The sequence below is a fragment of the Myotis myotis genome, unplaced genomic scaffold, assembly GCF_014108235.1.
Source record: "Myotis myotis isolate mMyoMyo1 unplaced genomic scaffold, mMyoMyo1.p scaffold_m19_p_17, whole genome shotgun sequence".
In the NCBI taxonomy this organism is placed as follows: Eukaryota; Metazoa; Chordata; class Mammalia; order Chiroptera; family Vespertilionidae; genus Myotis; species Myotis myotis.
The window spans coordinates 9,223,963-9,244,597 of NW_023416321.1; the positions used below are offsets into that span (position 1 = coordinate 9,223,963).

Below are 20,635 nucleotides of genomic sequence, written 5' to 3' on the forward strand. Positions count from 1 at the left end.
TGCCATCTGAGGACACTGGGAGGGGGCAGCCACCTACAAGCCAGGAAGGAGCTCTCACCAGAAACTGACCATGCTAACGGCTGGGTTTTGGGTCTAGCCTCCAGCACTGCGAGAAAATGAGTTCCTGTTGCTTAAGCCGCTGTGGTGTTCTGTGCAGCAGCCTGAGCTGACTAGGACACGCCCTGGCCAGCAAGCTCTACTCTCACCACAGGGCAGGGTCTGCCTGGGGCAGCAGCCTTGCCTGCCGGGTTCTGTCTCAGAGGGCAGGCTGGAGTGGGCGAGTAGCTGGCGGTGAGGTCTGGTTCAAAGAACCAGCTTTGATTTTATTGATTTTTCTCAATAGTTTTCTATTTCATCGATTTCTGCTCTTCTCTTTATTATTTCCTTCCTTCTGCTTGCTTTGGGCTCTCCAAAGACCTTAAACATTGTTATATGGGACATATTGATTGTTAACTCCATTAAAGGGGATAAATATTAGAGGATCTGAAAGAGGTTAAGTAACTTGCCCAGTGCCCCGAAGCTACCAAGTGGTGGAGCCAGAATTCAAACCCAGGACTTCTAACCATTGGACAACACTGCCTCCCAGCCAGAGCCTTCACTGCACCAGATGCCTCGCCAAGCACGGTCAAGGAGAGCCGCTTCTCAGTGTCTCTCGGACATCCGTGTTTCCTGTCTTCCTTCCCAGTGACCATCAGCTTTCCTCGGGGCCTACTGGCAATCCTCCCAGTTCCCTTGGCCGAAAGGTCCCGGGGCTGCCCTGTCCAGGGAGAAAGCCTTCAGAACCGCCTTGGCACTTACCTTGGACTTGGCTGAACTACAGGTGGTGGGATCTGTGGGTGAGAACAGAAAGGAAAGGAACGTTGGATGGGGCAGGAGCAGGCTGAGACGTGTGAACACGATTCCCTCTTCAAAGGCTTCGGAAACCAGCGAGTCCAGAAACCCGAGACCCCCCTGGGCCTGGGACATCCGGGGCCTCTGAGGCCAGTTCCAGTGGGATAGGGATGGAGCAGAGCAGGATGTCAGTCACCGCTTCCTTGTGAGGCAGGACGGGCCACCAGGCTGCCAGCCACTGACGCCTCATGTGCCCAGGGTTAAGGGCAAGAGGGGCTTCTGGGGGGCCTCGCTCCTCTCCCCCTCCTCTCCCGGTTACTGTGAAGCACCCGGTACCAGATGCAGCCCACGAAGCCACAACAGCGAGACACAGCAAATCACAGATGCTCTGGAGAATGGAGGCCACACAGTGCAGAGAGGGGGTGCCGACACCCACCCTCACCCCCCACCTGCAGGACATGAGAGGACCATGTGAATGAATGAATGATCGAATGCAGGGCCGACATGAAGTGGGTGAGACACAGGAGGCAGAGTGGCCTGGGGGCTAGAGCCCTGCTGGGTTCCCCGTCCGGACGTGAGGGCCTCGTTTATAACCGGAGAGTCAGGTCATGATTACCTCCGTGGGGCTTGGGTCCCGCTCCCGGAATAGGACGGGGGTGGAGAAGGAACCACAACCAAGCCCTGCAGCGTCTCCTCCAGAACGGGCAGGGAGCAGCGGATGCATGCCCTCCCAGGCCCGAGGGGCAGTGGGCAGTGCAGTTAATCCACACTCACTGGCAAGCAGGTTAGAGGCCTCCTCCCCAGCCCACCCCGCACACGGTGAGAAGAGCAGATGTGCTGACCACACAGCGACACACCACGGGGCAGGGAGCGGCAGCGGGTGACTAGAAGAGACGAGGGCTCCTCTGCCATCCCCACCCACGTCGTCTGGGCCCTCCCCCAGCCTGCCTCTTGCAGCTAAGGGTGCTGTGACACACCTCCTGTCAGAGACAGGACCAAAGGACCGAGGTGAGGTCACTCCCAGGGTGGGAGGAGTTAGTGGCTGCTCTCCTATGAGAATGGCCGGAGGCCTGCAAATAGGACTCGGGCTGAGCGACCAGGGGCTCTGGTTTCAGAAGCAGAGAGAGTCAGTCCTTGAAGAGGCAGGAGCTACAGCCATAAGAGGCTTCTGAAAGGTGGTGTCACTGGTGTCCGGAGAGGCTGGGTCCTGCTCCCAGCCAAGCCTCCCCCTGCCCAGATCACCAGACGTAGCCGGGCTGGGCATAGAGAGAAGGCCTTGGGATGGGGATCACGGGCAGGGCAGCCATGCGGTGCCCAGACTTCCTGGCCAGGGGGACAGGATCTGGCTCTATCAAGTGCCTCCCTCCTCCTGAGAAGGGCCTTCCAGATGGGAGGGGACTGGCACGGGGTTGTTAGCAATCATGGGGAGCTGGCATGTCAGGGTGAGGTCCTCACAGCCCGGATATCCCCGCCTGCCCCTCGTGCCTGCCCAGCCTTCTTATAATCACCCGCCACTGTTAGTGACCGAGGCCGCGACGTCACACTGTACCCTTTAAATCTCCAACAGGTCCGCTGGAGGGGGGGGGGGGGGGGAGAAGAGAAGGAACAGGATCCAGGGTGTGGGAGGAGAGCAGAGGGAGAAGAGGGAGGAGGGATGGAGGGGTGCAAGGAGAAAAGGAAGAAAAATTAAAAAGAGAAACATGCCCAGAAGGACACAGCCCATGAGGAATAAAAAGCTCAGGAAAGAAACCAGTGAAGGAGGGTGAACAAAACTCCTCCCCAGCCCTGGGGTGGGGGCCGCTGAGCAGATGAGGAGGTGGGCGCACAGGCAAGCTGGACCTCCCCAGAGAGAGAAGCCCTGCCACAGCCCCTTCTCAGTGGTGGGGGAGGGAAGGGCCCCGCGGGGCAGGAGCAGGGAAGCTGGGCGTCTGGCCGGGCATCTGGGACCCTCAGGGATGCAGGGCCCACCCTCACCCCCACCCCTCCCAGGACCCTGCACTCACCCGGACCTGGGTCGCCAGGGGGCACTGTCCTGCCAATGTTGGGCAGGAGATACTCGATGTTGGGCACTGACTGCGGCTCCTTGTCATCCACAGGGGTCTGCAAACAGAAGGAGGTCAGCCACCAGGCCCTCAGACGGCCAGCCTGGATCCTGCAGAAGGGGGTCCCCTGGAGGCAGGGCGCACGTCTCCTCCACAGACTGGCTCCGCAGGCAGGGCAGTGCTGTCTCCCTCATGATGCAGGCACCCTTGAGGGCAGGTCTCCGTTGGACCGTTTTGTGCCTCCCCAGCACCTTGGCGCCCCAGAGTCCTGAGCTGCTCCCTCCGCTGAAGGCAGGAGCTGTGTCTCCCCCACCAGCCTGGACCTTCCTAAGGCCACACCCGCTGCATAAGACGGAAAGCTGGGCGTCTGCCTTTGCTACAGGACACTGTTTCTTTAGAGGAGGCCTGTATCCGCCCCCTCGCCCCCGACTGAGAACTCCCGGAGGCAAGGATGTGTCTCCTCTCGGCGTGGGTGCTCCTGGGGAGAGGGTCTATGTTTCCTCCCTCAGAGAGGGGTGCCACAGGGCGGGGACCTTCTCCTGCTGGAGTCTTGCTTCCCCCGCCCCCAACCTGGGAAGAGGGCCCACCTCAGACCGAACCCCCCCCCCCGTCCCCCCCAACCCCCCGCCTGCCCTCTGCACCACTTACTCTCTCTCCCTTGTCCTCGTCATCACTGAAGAACCAGTCTGACTGCAGAGGAGACAAAAGGAAGTGATGAAATCAGCGTGGGAAGGGGCTGAAGGGAGACGGGCAGACACGGGCTCCCAACCTGCTCTGTCCAGAGCACCCACTCAGGCGCCGGACGGGATGGGACAGGAGGGGGCACCAAGAGGCAAGGGCCCCCCTCTTCTCAACAAACCCCAGGCTGGCCTGGTTGCCAGAGAGGCCTCAGAGGTTGATAGGTTCTGGAACCCGACTCCACAGACTATGAGAAACCCTTGGGGGAAGGAAAGACTGGACCCCGGTGTGGGAGGGGCGTGCAGCCGGGGTGAGAGCGGGTCGGAGCGGAGATGATGCCCTGCTGAGGGAGAGCTGCTGAGGGAGGCTGCTCCCTGCCTGCCTCTCACTAACTCTGCCCAGCGCACATCGCGAGGGCTGGCTCCCCACTGCAAGCCAGAAGCAGGGGCAGCGGCGCCGGGTAGGGCCGGCCGGGCACACTGCAGGGAGGAGGCCTCCAGGACTACTAGAGCCGAGTGCGCCCCACACCAGCCCTGGGCTCCGCTCTTACAATTGGGGGAGCCCTGGCAGGTGTTAGGAGGTCCCCTGAGGGGCAGGCAGGCAAGAGGTTTCTCATAAGAGCCAAACACGATAAAAATTGAAGCCATAAATTCCACTCAGATATGTTTTGTGAAATTTGAGAATCTTTTTTTTTTTTTTTAATATATTTTATTGATTTTCTACAGAGAGGAAGGGAGAGAGATAGAGAGTTAGAAACATCAATCAGCTGCCTCCCGCACATCCCCCGCTGGGGAAGTGCCCGCAACCCAGGTACATGCCCTTGACCGGAATCGAACCCGGGACCCTTCAGTCCGCAGGCCGACGCTCTATCCACTGAGCCAAACCGGTTATGGCAAATTTGAGAATCTTAATGATAAAACTCTAAACGTTTTCTAAAAAACAAAACCAGATTGCTTACAAATAAGCAGTAGCATAGAAAAGTCCATTGTTATCAAACCAAGAATGATGCCCACACACAAACAAAGTGTGTTCGTGACAATCTGGAATTCAAAGTCAGAGGGAGGAACCAGTGACAGGTGAAAGGACACTAGTGCTTGGCTTTTAGATGCGGTGGAAGGAAGGCACGGAAGACTGATGAGGTTTAGAAATTGATAGTGAAAACTAAACGTAAGTATGGGCTTTATAAGTATGTGGATTTTATAAATTGTATGATTTTTTGTTTTTTTTTGTTTTTTGTTGTGTGTTTTTTTTTTAATATATTTTATTGATTTTTCACAGAGAGTCAGAAACATCGATGAGAGAGAAACATCGATCAGCTGCCTCCTGCATACCTCCTACCGGGGATGTGCCCGCAACCAAGATACATGCCCTTGACCAGAATCGAACCCGGGACCCTTCAGTCCACAGGCCGACGCTCCATCCACTGAGCCAAACCGGTCAGGGCTAAATTGTATGATTTTAATATCAGGAAAATAAAAATCGAACCCGGGACCCTTCAGTCCACAGGCCGACGCTCCATCCACTGAGCCAAACCGGTCAGGGCTAAATTGTATGATTTTAATATCAGGAAAATAAAAATCAACCCAGCCAAAGCAAGGTAGGACAGACCAAAAAAGGAAATAAGATGAAAATGAGGTTAACAGAAAAAGATTGCATAACAGAAATAAGTCCTAAAAGTACAAAAGTTACAATAACTTTTGTATTGCAGCCTGGCCGGCGTGGCTCAGTGGTTGAGGTCGACCTATGAACCAGGAGGTCACGGTGTGATTCCCGGTCAGGGCACATGCCCAGGCTGCGGGCTCGATCCCTGGTGTGGGGTGATCAATGAGTGACCTGGCCTTAAAGGTCACTAGTGCCAGGTTGAGGAATGCCAGTGTACGCATAGTAGGTATAGCCATGTGTGCTCAGTGATAACTGAACAGATGCCAGTGGACGCATAGTAGGTATCGCCATGTGTGCTGAGTGATAACTGAACAGATGTCAGTGTACGCATAGTAGGTATAGCCATGTGTGCTGAGTGATAACTGAACAGATGCCAGTGTACCCATAGTAGGTATCGCCATGTGTGCTGAGTGATAACTGAACAAATGCCAGTGTACCCATAGTAGGTATAGCCGTGTGTGCTCAGTGATAACTGAACAGATGCCAGTGTACGCATAGTAGGTATAGCCATGTGTGCTGAGTGATAACTGAACAGATGCCTGGACGAGGTCTGTATTGCTGCCCATGGATTCCACAGCTGACAGGAGTCCCTGGTTGCCGGGGGGGATTAGGGGGGGGGCAGCTCATGGCTGTGGCTAGAACTCCCAGCAGGAGGTCACGTCACCCACTAACTCCAACTGTCCATGGCCTGGCCAGGGGAGTCTCTGCCACAAGTCCAACCCCTGCCTGGGCTCCTGACCACACTGACCCCTCGCCATAGAGCCTCTGGGCTAGGCAGACCCCTGTAAACCTGGGGGTGGCTAAAGGGCCTGAAGAGGGGGTAGCTCATTCCCTCACAACCATCCGGGGCTGATTATGTCCAAATGCCAAGGAGGCAGAAAATGGAGGGTCACCAGCTCAGCTTCCAGGAATGAATCCCCGGGTGGTAAAGCCCAGACTGGCATAACCTCAGCAGCAATTCATTCATTCATTCAACAAACACTGCGTGTTCACGCTGTGCCGGCACTGGGCCTGGTGCCGGGAATACACCTAGGAAGGAGACCGATAAGCCTTACCTCCCTCACCCTGCCCAGAGGAGGGGCTGCTCTTGGTGGGGACTCCCCGCACGGCTCTGGGGGAGAGGAAGTGGACACATCTGGGGCCTCCTTTCTCCCCAGAGGCTGTTGTTCCTGACACCCCAGCTCATCACAGGCCTCAAGTTTCTAGGAACTTGTCCAGGAACCATGGGACCAGCCTCTCTCTCTTTGCTACTGCCCGCCCCCCCAACCCGGCCAAGCACAGACTCATGGGGCTCCAGGGGGCTCCCTGTTGGGCTGGAGAGCTGAGCTTTTCCAAGGGAGATAAGCTTCCCCAGACCAAGGCCTCATCAGGATCTCTGATGCTACCTGGTGGCGCTGCCTCCCTGACAGCTCTGGGCCAGGCCTCCAGGCCAGTGGTCCCAATTTTAGGGTGAGAACAGGCGACAATGCTCCCTCTCACGGCTCAGAACCCTGACCACACAGTGAAGGCGAGAAAGAAACCAACAGGCAAGGCCAGTCAGCAAGACCAAAGTGGGCCCCGCTGCCTTACCCTCGCCAGCCTTCCTCGCGCTGGGACAGGCTGAGGAATCTGCCCTCCCCGTAGGTGCGGAGAAAAGCACCGGCTGCCATTTATTAGCTGTGCGGCCTGAGCAAGTCACTTTACCTCTCTGAGCTCCAGTCCGATTTCCTCATCTGTAAAATGGGGGTAACACGAGATGGCTTCCCTTCCCTCAAGTCCGTGTGAGGTGGGGGAGGCTAAGGCTCCCCTCCCCCTGATAAGCGGCCAATCTTATTTCTCCTGGAGGGGGGGAGGGGGGGGTCCTAGCTGGACCCCAGGCCATACCAACATTTGGAAATGGAGATCTGAGAGGGTTCATAAAAAAATGCTTGCGTGCCCAGGAGGGGGCACTGCTGCCCTGGGTCTGGCTCTGGAAGGTGAAGGCCTCCTGGGCCCTCTGCTGGCCACTCTCGCGCTCATCCTCCGTGGACAATAACAAGAACCCTTAGAAACAGGCCTCGGGGCCTCCAGGCAGCCCAGCCGAGAGGAGGGAGGTGACCAGCCCAAGATAAACAGCAGGAGTGCAGGGCCCGCCTCAGACCATGCCTTCCCTGCCCCATCCGCCTCCGCCCCACCCGCGGCATCACATTTCCTCCGCCTCTGCACCCTGCACCCTGCACCCTGCACCCTGCACCCTGCCCGGTCTGCAGGTTTATGCAAGGACGCCTCTCCGTCTCTCCAGGGCGGGCGCTTCTGAAGGTGCCCCTGCACTCACCCCTCTGCTCTCCAACCTTCCTGACCTTCCCTGACCTTCCTCCTCCCTCTGACCCTCACACACATCTTGGAAACTCAGGGGCCTCCTGTTTCTTCTGCTGGGGAATCCCCGACGGTAGGGATTCCAGGATCCATTCCTGTTTGGCCTTGAAGGGCATTCCCCACCCCAGCAGTGTTTTCTTAAGCTGCCTCAACCGTCCCTGTGCACACCCACCCGGCGAGCAGCAGCGAGGTGCCCAGGGCCCGTGGCCACTTACATGCTGGATCAGCGTCTCCACGATCTTGTATCGGTCAGGCATGTGCGTCACCATGTCGGCCATGTTGTCCTCCGACGTCCTCACCAGCGTCGGCCCGAAGACCAGGGCCAGGTTCCGGGGCTCCATCTGGGCAGTGGGGGGAGCAGGTCAGTATCAATAACCCTAGGAGCCTGACTCCAGTCCCCCAGGTCTCCCTCACTCTGGGCCCCTCGAGCCCGTCCCTGAGCTGTCCCTGGCTTAGGGGCTTTACGTATCCTGGCGTGGGCATGGAGGTGCCTGGTACATAGAGCACACGCCAGGGTTCAGCCCCCTCCCTCTCAGGTCTAGCAGCCAGGGGCAGCACCCAACCTGCACACCACACTGTGCTGGCAACGGGGGATCCTGGAGTGGGGACCCCCTGGAGTTCCCAGGCTGTCTTAGGACTGAGAGAAACCCTATAGCTCCCCGCATTTTCCCCGCTGCAGAACCAGAAGATAGTACGAGGCGTGATTTGGAAAAAGCAGTGCAAGGAATTCCAGCTAAATCAGAGGATGGGTTTTCTCTTCTTTCTTTTTTAAAATATATTTATATTGATTTCAGAGAGGAAAGGAGAGGGAGAGAGAGATAGAAACATCCATGATGAGAGAGGATCATTGATCAGCTGCTTCATGCTCACCCCACACGGGGGATGGAGCCTGCAACCCAGGCAGGTGCCCTGACCGGGAATCGAACCGTCGTGACCTCCTGGTTCCTAGGCCGATGCTCAACCACTGAGCCACGCCGGCCGGGCCAGAGAGGGGCAGAGGGAAACTAGTTTTCGTTCTCAGCCCTGGCCCGCAGAGGGCAGAGCGAGGGGCCAGCAGGGAGGATGGATTTTCATCAGCCACAGGGGACAGTTCCGAGGGAGAAGCACTGGTGGGAGGCGTGGCTTGAGAGGATCAGAATATGCGAGGAGACCCAGGCATGCTTCCCCCCCGACCCCCCGCCACACTGGAGCCCCCCCACCTTGTTTTTCTCCGAGTGGTCAGCGATGGTCTTCAGATGGCCCACGAGGAATTTCAGTGTCTCATAGTAGTGTCCTGGGAGGTCCCTGATCTGGGCAGGAGAGAGAAGAGGCATGGGACCAGACTGTCATGGCCTCCCTGGTCCCTCACGCCCCAAAGGGGCTCCCACTGCCATACCTCAGGAGCCCTGGAATCCACCCAACACTGCCCCCCCCCCACCCCGGTAGAGATGGAGAAACTGAGGCCTTGAGTGGGGAAGGGCCTCCCAAGGTCACAGCGCGAGTTGGTGGCACTGGACTCCGGGCCTCCTGGGGCCTCGGTGCTCTCCCAGTCCAGTCTGCCTTTGGCCCGACAGCGTCTCTCCTTACCAGTTTCCGCAGCGTTTTCAATCGCTCCCTCGAGTCTTCAATGCGATTGGCCTCGATGAAGTCGTTGTATTTGTCTAGAACACACCAAAGACCCTTTAGAGGAAGGGGAGCAGCTTCGGGCTGAAGGTCAGGCGGCCTGTTCTGTTCCAGTCCGAAGGCACCGTGGCCTTGCGCTCACGGGACCAACCCCCACAGCCGTCCTCAGTGCACCTGCCCGGGGTCGCCGGGGTGTGCACATCGGGAAGAACTCAGACCTGAGCTGCATGTCATGCTGGAAAGGGGGTCCCGGCACCGGTCTCCAGGACAAGGACACCATAAGGTCAGACGCGAAGGTGACTCAGACAGAGGGAGGGGCCTTTCAGTCTCCACACACCCCACCCCACCCCACCCCACCCACCCCACCCCACCCCACCCCACCGGTGTCAGGATTCCAAAATGGAACGCGGTAAGTTTACTCTGAACTTCATCTGGATGAGTTAAGGCATGAGGAGAGCCTTTACTCGCTCTTCGAAGGCAGAATGAGGAGGAAGGAATTGCCCCACGGATGCTGAAGCAAACGATAGAGGGAGCGCAGCTAGAGCAGCGGGACTGGGAGGGGAGCTGAACAAGGGTCGGCACAGGAAGGAGGAAAACAGGCCCCGTGGGTCTTTCCTGTGTGGTGGGGTGGCCCTTTAAATCCGTGTGGAAGGAGGGAGGCGTCCGTAAACGTCCCTGGGACGATTAGCTATATCAATGGGGCGGGGGGGGGGGGGGGGGGTCCTGGATCTAGCTCACATAATACACACTTAACTGCATTACAGAGCCAAATATAAAGTTGTTAAACTATTGGAAAAAATAAGAAAATAGTTACATCATCATAAGGCCTTCTTAAACATGAGATGCAAAATCCATGAAGGATTAACAGCTTTGCCTGCACTTGAAACAACTGTTTCCAGTTTCTCTACTGCAAGCTCAAAGGCAAATGGCAGACCCAATATTTGCAAACACTGACAAAGGATTCATATCTATAATGTACAAGAGCTTGTCTCCTATAAATCAATATGAAAAAAGACAGACAATCCAATAGAAAAATGGGCACGTAGTCTGAACAGGCAAATACAAAGGAAAGAGAAAAGACCAATAAACTAATGAAAAGGCAGTTAATCTCCTTAGTAACGAGGGAAATGAAAATGAAAACAATAATGAGATGCCATTTCCCCTACCCGATAAGCAAAAGTTTAAAATATCAATAACATCCAATGCTGGGGGGGGGGGGGGGGGCGGCATAATGTCCAGTGGGGTGCGCTAGGGCCCACTCCTCAGAGTGCCACCTGACATCAGCCTTCCAAAATGTTTACCAGGGAAGGGATTAAGATGTGCAAATTGCCAGTTATAAACACAGTCGCAGGGGTGTAAATTATAGCACAGGGAACACAGTCAATAATATCGTAATAACTATGTAAGGTGTCAGATGGGTACTAGACTTATCATAAGGTTTATAAATGTCTAATCACTAGGATGTACACCTGAAAGTAACATAATATTGTGTGTCAACTCTAATTAAAAAATAAAATATATCTTTAAAAAAAATGTTTACCGGGGACGTGGACCTAGCAATTCCGCATCAAGAAATCTGCCCCGAGGGCACGGATCCAGGTGTGGGGGGGAGGGGAGGGGGGGGACATACGCCAGGAAAGTCACTGCAACATGTTCTGCGCAAAAATTTGAAGGCAACCGAAATACCCATCGATAGGGGAGTGGCTAGACAAGTTATCGTCTATTCAGACTCTGAAATTCGATGCAGTTGATTTAAAAGAAGAACGAGGAAGAGCCCTTTGTGCTGACATGAATGAATCCCAAAATTACAAGCCTCCTTTTGTTAAGAACAACCCACCCAGTGGTGCGCTGGGCCCCGCCCCCTTGGCTCCAGACAGCCTTCACCGCCCGACGGAGTTCACCTCCTGCTGACAGGGTATCTATCGGTGCCTTGAAATCAGCTCTGGTGGGAGTATTTATTCCATGGAAACTGGAAAAAACGCTACAGACCAAGGCTTCCCCCTCCACCCCAGGGAGCCAGAGGTTAAACATTTATCAGCACACCACTGAATACCTGTGTGCCCTTGTTGTGTGCCACAGGGTCTGGAAGGAAACACCACCTTGTTCAGCAGCAGCTCAGCAGATGCTCAAAGCTGGACCCTGCAGCCAGATGCCTGGGCCTAATCCTGGCTCCAACCCCTACAACCTGTGAGGCCTTGGGCAAGTCAGTTAAGCTCTGTGTGCCTCAGTTTCCTCATCTGTGAGGTGGAGACAGTAGTGCCTGCCTCAGGGAGTCGTCGTAGGGAGCAGTGCACGGCACAAAGGAACCGCTCAGAGAATGTTAGCATGACCTCAGGAGACGGGAGTGGGAGGAGGACAGGGACCTCGGTGCTTGTTTGTATCTGTACTACCTGTTTTTCACAGCGCATGTTTCTTTTGTCTTAAAACAAAACCCCCAAATAACACCAACAAACCCAATTTAAAAAGTGGTCAGAGTGTCCCCCCTCCTCCCATTTCTCCACTCCCACCCCCTACTCACCGTCAGTGAAAAGAGGCTCAGGTAGTTTTCGGAAGAAGGACTTAAGCAGGCTGCTGATCACGTTGAGGTCTTGCCAGCGCTGCAGAGGGGGCAAAGAAGTCAGGCACAGGTAGGGCCCGCCCGCCCGGGTGCCCTGCCTCCATGCTAGTCCAGCCCTAGAGCCCAGCCCAGCCCAGGCCCTCCCTGGGCTCCACTTACACCCAAGCTCTGCCCTGACCAGGGATCTCTGGGCAAAGGCCACTCATGGGGGCAGCTGAACAGAGTCCCCGGCTAGCCCCCTGACCACCCGGCCCCAGTCCCTCTCCACTCCAGCCAGCCCAGTGAGCGCCAACGTTTGCCCACCCACAGAAAGTACCGGGTGCCTTCTTTGGTACAGGCACTGGGAGGGACAGGGTAAGGAAACCCATCCCCATGCAAGCCTGCCCTTGGACCTCCATTGTGCCTACTTAGTGCCAACTCCTGCTTCCCCGTTTAGCAGAGGAGAGCCATCCTTGGACACCTCTCTCCTTGTCCCTGACACAGCACATGCTCACGCTCAGCGCCTTCCTGCCTCGGGCCCTTTGCACTTGCTGGCCCCCTCCCAGAGCTCTCCTCCCCCCGCCCGCCGATGACGAGCTCCTAACACCTCTTCAGAGAGGCCTGTTCCGACTGTCACAGCGAAAGCGGCACCATCGCCACCGCGCTGCCACCTGTGCCACAGCCCTGCCTTTGTTTCTTCCATGGCACGCGCCCCCCTGTGTCGTTAGCGTGTGCATTTGTTTCCTTGTCCTGCCTGCCTGCCTGCCTGTCTGCCTGTCTGCCTGGGGCAGGGATCCACGAGGGGCAGGGATCGTATCTGTCCTATTCCCACTGTGTTCCTGTCACCCAGCAGCTCTGCTAGCCTGGCACTTAAAAGGTCTAAGTCAGCAGCTCTCAACCAGGGTGGTTCTGCCCCTCAGGGACATTTGGCAACGTCCGTCTGGAACCATTTTGTTTTTCACACTGGGGGGTAGGGGGTGGGGGTTGGGGGTGGGGGTGCCATCGGCATCTAGTGGCTGGAGGCTGGGGATGCTGCTAACCCCCCTCCAATGCACAGGACAGCCTTCTGCAACAAAGAATTATTCTGTCCCAAGTTTCACGGTTGAGAAAACCCTGATCTAATTCAATGGTTGCTGAAGACAAGAATGAACAGCTGGGTCATTGTCCCTTCTTTCCACCAGGGGGCACCATCACCCTGCACAAAGTCTAGGATAACACCCTTGATGGGAACTGCTGAGAAACTCTTGCCCAGAAAACAACACACACAACAGAGATACACCTCAACAATAGGCACATTCAGAGACACACGGCTCCACAAAATACAAACTCGTAGCAGTGGATCCATAGCTTAGTGCCCGGCCATCCCACATGCCCTCCCCTCCCCACAGCGTCCACAGGAGTCAGAGTCACCCACACACAAAGCCTGACTTCCAGCACTGCACCACCCCACGGACGAACACCACCACTGACACCCAAGGCCCAACCACACACCCAATAGCTGGCCACGCCCCCACCCCTGGGCCCTCTTCTCCGGGGCTGTGGCCCAGCTAATGTGCTTCAGTGTATACTCACCCCTTCCCGGTCAGCACCTGCCCACTTCGCTCCACCACCCGCTGGCCCCGATGCACGGGCTCTTCTCATTGCCCAGCTGCCAAGCCCAAGGCCTTGCCTGTTTCGTGACCCTTCCTCTGTGCAAGTACCTACCCCTCGTCCCCAGCCTCAATCTGCCCACTTCAGGGCCTGGTCCTTGGACTCCTGATACCCACCCTCTCCCCACATAGCAGCTCCCTCCATCGTCTCGCCTGCAAGCCCCAGCATGGCCCCCTGCCCACTCACCAGTCCACTCTTGGTCTCGTATCTGATGATGCCATCACCCCAGGTGGGTGACTCATCATCACCCCAAATCCAATGGGGCCACTCCCTGCCACAGCCTCCCTCTTCTGTCCTATTTCCCAATTTCTTCCAGGGGTAGACACTACCAGCCCCCGCTCAAACTGTTGGCTCTTCTTGCCCCTCCTTCCTCCCTCATATGCAGCCAACTCTCAGAGCGGCTCCCATCCATCCTCCTTATTCTCCGAGGACCACTGAGCCCACTTCCAATATATCAGCAATTTCTTTCCTAGGCGCCCTGCTCTGGGCCTTGCATTAGGTACAAACGGAAGCTCTTCTCTTCCTCAAACCCCACTCTCATCTACGCCTCCCCATCGAAGGCTTCCTATTATGCATTGGATCAAGGTCAAAGGCTTCAGTGAAGCCATCGAAAGCCCTCTGTCTCGCCCTCCCCACTGCCACGCCCAGGAGTGAGGTCTATTCTCTGCCCCCAGGCTTGGACCCTTCTCTGGGATTTCAGAAAATGCCATCATGCCCGCCTGGGCTGCCTTCCTGCCCGCCTGCCCCCCTTCCCATTCCTCCTTCAAAGATTCAAACACTCCAGCCTGCCATCTGCTCCAGCACTCAGCATCCTCCTTCCTCATCGCACAATCTGGTCCTTGATGCGAGACCAGCCTTTTCTCTTGCCCACGATTTCACACACACTTGTCTTGTCTCCGCCTTCCCTCCCCCAGGGCAGGAAGACTGCCACGGGTCACATGAGGTTTCATGGTATGTGACTCATGAGACTTCAATGCCCAGATCCGTGGTTTCCCAAAACCTCGTTTTCAGCCAGAGCCCCTTTTGTTAAATAAAATCACGTGTGAAAACCCAATTGTACATGGAAACCCCATAAGGCGGGGTTGCTCTAGTTCAAGCGCGGATCGGGGGTCCTGACCCGGCCCTGGCCTCCCACAGCCCCTCTAGAGAAACATAAGATTCTGGAAAACACAGTCTGAGAACCACCGCCCTGCTGCAAACTCTCAAGTGTGGCTGTCAGATTCAGGAGCTCCCCTCCTGTGATCAGCCGCGTCCTTTCCCTTCTTGCAGCCCCCAAATTGCTGGCCACTTCAGAAAACACCATATTCTTCCCGTTGTCTAAGCCAGGGGTCTGCAAACCATGGCCCATCTGTCAAATCCACCCAGCAGCCAGTTCCCGTATGGCCCTTAAGATAAGAATGAATTTTATTTATTTTTCTTTTCTATTTTTGTTTTTTCGTATTTTAAGAATGGATTTTACATTTTTAAAGGATCATTGGGAGCGGGGGAGGAAGAGAGAACAAAACAAAAAAAAGGAGGAGGAAGAGAAGAAAGGTATGCAGTGGAGACTGTATAGCAACTAAATCCTAAAATACTTACTGCCTGGCCCTTGACAGAAAAGGTATGTAGACTGATGACAAGCCTTTAGAGTTTATGCCTTTGCTGAGGCCATCCCTCTGCCTGGAATGCCCTTACCGGGCTGGCTTTCTCTTGCTTTTTGTGAACTCTACTCATCCTTAAGGCCCCAAACCCTGCTGCCAGCCGGCCTCTGTCTCAGGGCTTCCGAGGCCCTGATGGCATCTATTTGTTCAACTTCAGTTGGGGCGATGCCATCCCCAGGGCTTGGCAGCAAGGGCAAGTCCTGTCCTACCCGTCTTGGTGCCCTGGCCCAGTGCTAGGCACCTTGCAGGGTACGATAAGCACAGAAGACACACACACACTACGTCGGCTCCCCTCCCACAGCTCCCCGGGCCATGCCCACCTCATCTTGCAGGTTGATGTCACTGGGCCCGCGGTTGAGCTGCTCCTGCAGGCTGGACACCACTGCGTTGTTGCCCGGCACTCGGTAAATGCCCGTGGACTCCAGCCCTCGTGCCTCCACGATGCGACAGCACGCAGCCACGATCAGGGGGACATGCTGGGGACACGGGCAGGGCAGGGGTGTTAGGGAGGGTGAGAGCAGCATTCTCCACCAGTGGACCAGAGGAGGTGGGGAGACCAAGATGGGGGCAGTGCAAGGCCCAGCTGCTGCCAGGAACCCTCTATGGCAGCGGTTCTCAACCTGTGGGTCGCGACCCCCTTTCACAGGGGTCGCCTAAGACCATCGGAAAACACAAATATAATTACATATTGTTTTGTGATTCATCACTATGCTTTAATTATGTTCAATTTGTAACAATGAAATTGGGGGTCACCACAACATAAGGAACTGTATTAAAGGGTCGCGGCATTAGGAAGGTTGAGAACCACTGCTGTATACAGGGGACAAAGGCCCTCGCCGCCTCCAGTCTGGGGCTAGAAATAACCCCCACGCCTCGCCCTGGTCTGAGGAGGGGCACTGGCCGCGGGGAGGGATCCCGGGCTCTGCCTCAGCTCTGCTGCTCCCTCTCTGCCTTCCCAGCTGTGTCTGTGAGGCAAGGTGGACAGCTGCCGCCAAGTCCCTTTCGGCTCTGTCTCCCCCTTCCCCTGCCTGCTCTGCACCGTGGTGGGGACCCACCTGGTTCTCCGTGGCTGGCTGGCACTCCTCCAGCCGGATCCCGAATGCCCTGGGGGCTGCCTTCTTATTCTTCTTGATGATGTTAATGCCCCAGGGGCTTTTGGGGGCAGCAACACTGTCATCTGGAGGGGGAGGCAGAGAGCCCCAGGGTGAGCTGGGCCCAGGGAGGGGGAGCGGCCACACTCACCCACCACATTCACACGTGTCTGGACATGTGGGGACTCTGCCAGAGAAGCCACTGGGATGCTGAGGGCTGATGGGAAACTATATATCAACTGTGAAGGCCAAAGGAAAGAGGGTTCTAACCCGGAGGAGGGAGGCCTCAGCATTAGGTCAGGACCTCTGTGTGGCCTCCGGGGCTAACACAACGAGGCAGAGCCATTGATTCTATCATGCCCAAAGGAAGGGCTTCCTAACAGCCAAAGGAGGGTGTGATGATGGAAAAGGCTACATCCGGAGAGGACAAGCCTCCTGCCCCTGAAGGGACACAGCAGAGACTGGGTGACTGTCCAGCAGGGATGTCTTGGAGGGAAATCAGGCTCCAGGTTCTTCCAACCCTGAGACTCTGAGAACCCCAGACCCTCACAGGCATCCACATATGGGCAGACACAGCGGGATAACCCTGGCACAAACATGCACACACACGCACACACATGCACACACACTCACACACACACTCACACACACTCACACACACACTCACACACACTCTCACACTCACACACACACACACACACGCGCGCGCGCACTCTCACACACTCACACTCACACTCACACACACACTCACACACACGCGCGCGCACACTCTCACACACTCACATGCGCGCACACGCACACACTCTCACTCACACTCACTCACACACACACACTCACACTCACACACTCACACACACTCACACACACACACACACACACACACACACACACTCTCACAGGCCCTCTGCTCCCTTACAGACCCACAGAGCTGACCTCACTCTCCCAGCTGCATGCATGTCACCCCCTTAGCAGCCGCCTCCTACCCTTGCTCCCTGCAGGCTGGTCCTGAGTCCTGATGCCACGCGCTGCACTCTGTTTGAGGAACTCAGACTTGAGGCCCCCCAGGCCCCGAGAGCCTTTTGGGGAGGAATCAGCTTTGGGCCCAGAGCTATGGCTGCACAGGAAGAGGGGGAAAGGAGGGGGTCTTCATCCGGTGACCCAGCATGTCACCTTCCCTGGCCTCCCACCACAAGGGACCTCCCCTCTACCCGGAGGCAAACCCTCCTTGCCCTTCTGGGGACTGGAGGCCCCAAGTTCCCTGCCACCCTCCCTGTCCCCAGGGGCTTCCCTCCTTGGAGGTGAGCCAGGAGGATGACCTAGGCCTGGAGTGCCTCCCTCCCCGCCCCTCCCCACCCCCCATAGCCAGGCCTGCTCCGAGGGGCTGGGCTCACCTCACTTTTCGGTAATCATTAAGCTTCTTGCTGATCAGAGCTTGGTTGGCACAGCCGGGGTCCTGGAGGAGGGGAAGAGAGCGCAGATGCGGTCAGTGCCCGCACAGCCCGCCCCAGAACCCATCCCCGGCTCCTGCCTCAGCCTCGCCGCCCCTCTCCTCCACCTGCCAGCTGGAAGGCACAGACCCTGGAGCGAGCAAGACCAGGGCTGTGTGGCCTGGGTCATCCACTGAGCTTCTCTGAGCCTCAGTCCCCTTGGCAGTGACATGGGAGGGATAATATCGCCACCTCAGGGTTTGGGTGCAGAATTACGCACACAGCACTCCTCACAGTCCTGCCAAGGCCCAGGAGAGGTGGCCCAGGAGGGCAGCTATCGTGGTCAGGAAAGCGGCTTGGGACCCTTGACCATGCCTTGCTGGGGACAGCCCAGCCACGCCTCCCAGAGCAGGGCCCAGATCCTAGGCACTCTCCTCCTTGCCGGGAGCAAAGAGACCATGTCCTGGGGGCCAGGGGTGGGGGTGGGGGGCGGGCAGAGCCTGGGTCAGTGGGGGGCTATGTCCCCAACAAGAGGGTATGTGGCCCAGAGGCTGGGCACTCATGGCCAGGCAGAGCCCCATGCCCAGGCCCCACGCAATCTTATGCAGGTGCGTCCAGATACTTGTGTGCGGGCACTTGGCCAAGGAGGGGCGGAGTGGAGCGGAAACACCAGCCCGGGCCCCTGGTGTGCAGCTGCCCAGGAAGGGGCGCCATTTTTTCCAGTTCTCCAGAGTCCCTGCCAAAGCCTTGGCTCAGGGCCTGCTGCCCGCTGCCAAAGGCCCAGCCTCCTGGCCTCCTCCCAAGGTCAATGTGTTCATGTCCCTGCAGACAGGCCAGTCCTGTCAGAAAGGCCAGCCCCGGTCCTGGCACAAGGACACCTCATTCTGTACCACATTCCGTAGGAAATGCACACACACCCCCACTGACCTGCAGCAGGGAGCCGAGGCTGGCCTGGGGCTGACCTCTCTGTGCCAGAGCCTGCGCTCATAACAATAATTAATAGTACTAATCATGACGATCATTCCTAGAGCTATCGTCACTGCCCGCCATGGCAGCCTGGAGACGCAGGTGCTCTGCGAGCCACCGTGCGTGTCCTCGTCACACCAAACCCCAGGTGGGCACAGCTGTCAGCCCGTCTCAATGGCAGGGAGAACCGAGGCTCAGCGTGGTGAAGGGAGGTCCCTGGCAGGTGAACGGTGGCCCTGGGGCCCGCGCTGGCCTCCCTGGCCCCGTGGGGGCTGGGCCGGGCCCTCACCTCGCCCTCGGCCCTGCTGTTCTCCCGGATCGCTCTGATCCAGCCCAGCATGTCATCCCGGTCCTCAGCCTGAAAGAGATATTCACAGAAGTCAGCGGTGGTCAGCCGGAACACGTGCCTCCTCTTGGTCTCGCTGTAGGAGATGTCCACCAGGCAGGAGCCGATGCAGACGGGCGCCGCCTCGTCCTCACCTGCGACGGCCGCCGCCCCCGCCGCTGCTGCCGGCCCGGGCTCCCGCCGCTCCTTGCTCAGCGAGAGGGAGCGCGCCCGCAGCGCGGCGTACACCCGCTTCCACTGGCGCAGGCCGCCGCCCGCTTTCTGCAGGGAGACACAAGGAGGGAGGAGATACGGGGGAGGAGGAGGGTGTGAGAGGACCGCCGGCCTTCCCGCCCCAGAGCGCCGGGGGGCGGGGCTCGGAGCTGCAGACACCCCACGGCCTGCCAGGAGCCCCCTGCTTCAATTCACTCCGCGGGAACCTGGGGCGGCCTCCTGCTCACAGTCCCCAACTCTCTCAGCTCCTCGCCTGCCTGGACACCCCTACCCATCGCTCTCAGTCTCCCCAGAGGGTCTGTAACCTTCTTTTTAAAGCCCAGCATCCTTAAAGCCCAGCATCCTTAAGACTAGGGTCAACGTTCACCTGGCGTGGCCATGACTGGGAGAACCAGTAGGGGCGCTGGGAGGGCAACTGGGCCCCCCAGCATGAGCCGCCTACATAAAACCCTCATAAAGCCCTTCCTAGTCCACATGTGCTCCCTTCACAGCAAAACCCGTCAGGAGTGTCCACCACACCTGCTCTCCCCGCTTCTCTGCCTCTCACTCAAAACTCCACCCAATCTCCCTTCCCAGGGAAGCCACTTTCAAGGCCACTCGGGTCTCCCATGTAGCAGCTTCCCGGCCCTTCCCGGCCCTTTCCTTGGCCTCTCTGCAGCACTTGGCCATGCCTACCCTCTTCAAACCCTCTCTTGGCATCTGGGACCCCCACGGTCCCTGGTTTTCCTCCCAATTCCACTGGCTCCGTCTGGCTCCTCCGCTGGCTGCCTCCTCTACACCAGTGGTTCTCAACAGGGGTGCTCACCCCCAGGGGACATCTGTCTGGAGACATCTGTGGTCGCCACACCTGAAGTGCTATGGCACCTGGTGGGTAGAGGCCAAGGGTGCTGCTAAACAGCCCGATGCTCAGGAGAGCCCTCACAACACGGAACCGTCCGGCCCAAAGGTCAATGAGCTGAGGTTGGGACCCTGCCCTAAGGGTGGGAGCTCCGGGACTTTGTCCTGGGCTCCCCTCTCCCTGCGTGCTTCCCAATGACGTCACTTGTCTGCCGATGGTGATGCCCAGCGTCCCCTCAGCCCGTCCTGTGCCTCCCGTCCCCGGTGCAGCATCTCCACTTGCATGCCCATATGGGGCAATTGATTTTCACCATCAAACCTGCTCTCCACCCCGCCACCCTCATCTTTCCCAGCTCGGTAAATCGACGCAGCTGCCCAGGAACCTGAAAGGTGCCCTTGACTCCTCCCTTTTCCTCGCCGCTGACGTTCAACCCATCAGAAAGTCACTTCTGCCTCCCAAACATCACCTGTCTCCATCATTCCTGCTAACACCTTGTCTACGCCATCAACACCTCTTGCCTGGACAACGGCACAAACCTACCCAGTCTGCAGTCTCACCTCCCACAATCCGTTCCCCGCCCAGCAGCTGCAGCCACAGTTTTAAAATGTAACCGAGGTCATGTGTCTCCCCTGCTCAGCACCCTCTCATGGGTTCCCACGGTCTTGGAACCAAATCTAAGGACTTTGTGATCTGGTTCCTCCCCCTCTAAACCCATCTTCTCTCCCTCCCTCCTCCTTCCTCACTGTGTCAAGCCACAGGGCCTCCTTCAGGGAACAAGC

At 57.3% G+C, this 20,635-nt stretch overlaps 1 protein-coding gene across 6 annotated transcripts in view; it reads right to left on the bottom strand.

The window, feature by feature from the left end:
* The window catches only part of ARHGAP23 (Rho GTPase activating protein 23), a 79,855-nt gene that overhangs the window by 4,515 nt on the left and 54,705 nt on the right, over positions 1-20,635 (bottom strand). For 5 of the 6 annotated variants that reach the window (XM_036339181.1, XM_036339178.1, XM_036339179.1 and 2 more), the window contains 12 exons: positions 18,749-19,066; positions 17,458-17,519; positions 17,050-17,180; positions 16,031-16,152; positions 15,296-15,451; positions 11,668-11,746; positions 9,114-9,187; positions 8,747-8,836; positions 7,763-7,888; positions 3,522-3,563; positions 2,835-2,931; positions 799-830 (listed from right to left, as the gene is read on the bottom strand). In XM_036339181.1, the coding sequence (XP_036195074.1) occupies positions 799-830; positions 2,835-2,931; positions 3,522-3,563; positions 7,763-7,888; positions 8,747-8,836; positions 9,114-9,187; positions 11,668-11,746; positions 15,296-15,451; positions 16,031-16,152; positions 17,050-17,180; positions 17,458-17,519; positions 18,749-19,066 (1,329 nt within the window). The remainder of the gene's footprint in view (positions 1-798; positions 831-2,834; positions 2,932-3,521; positions 3,564-7,762; positions 7,889-8,746; positions 8,837-9,113; positions 9,188-11,667; positions 11,747-15,295; positions 15,452-16,030; positions 16,153-17,049; positions 17,181-17,457; positions 17,520-18,748; positions 19,067-20,635) is intronic. The other variant, XM_036339182.1, reaches the window with a different exon arrangement.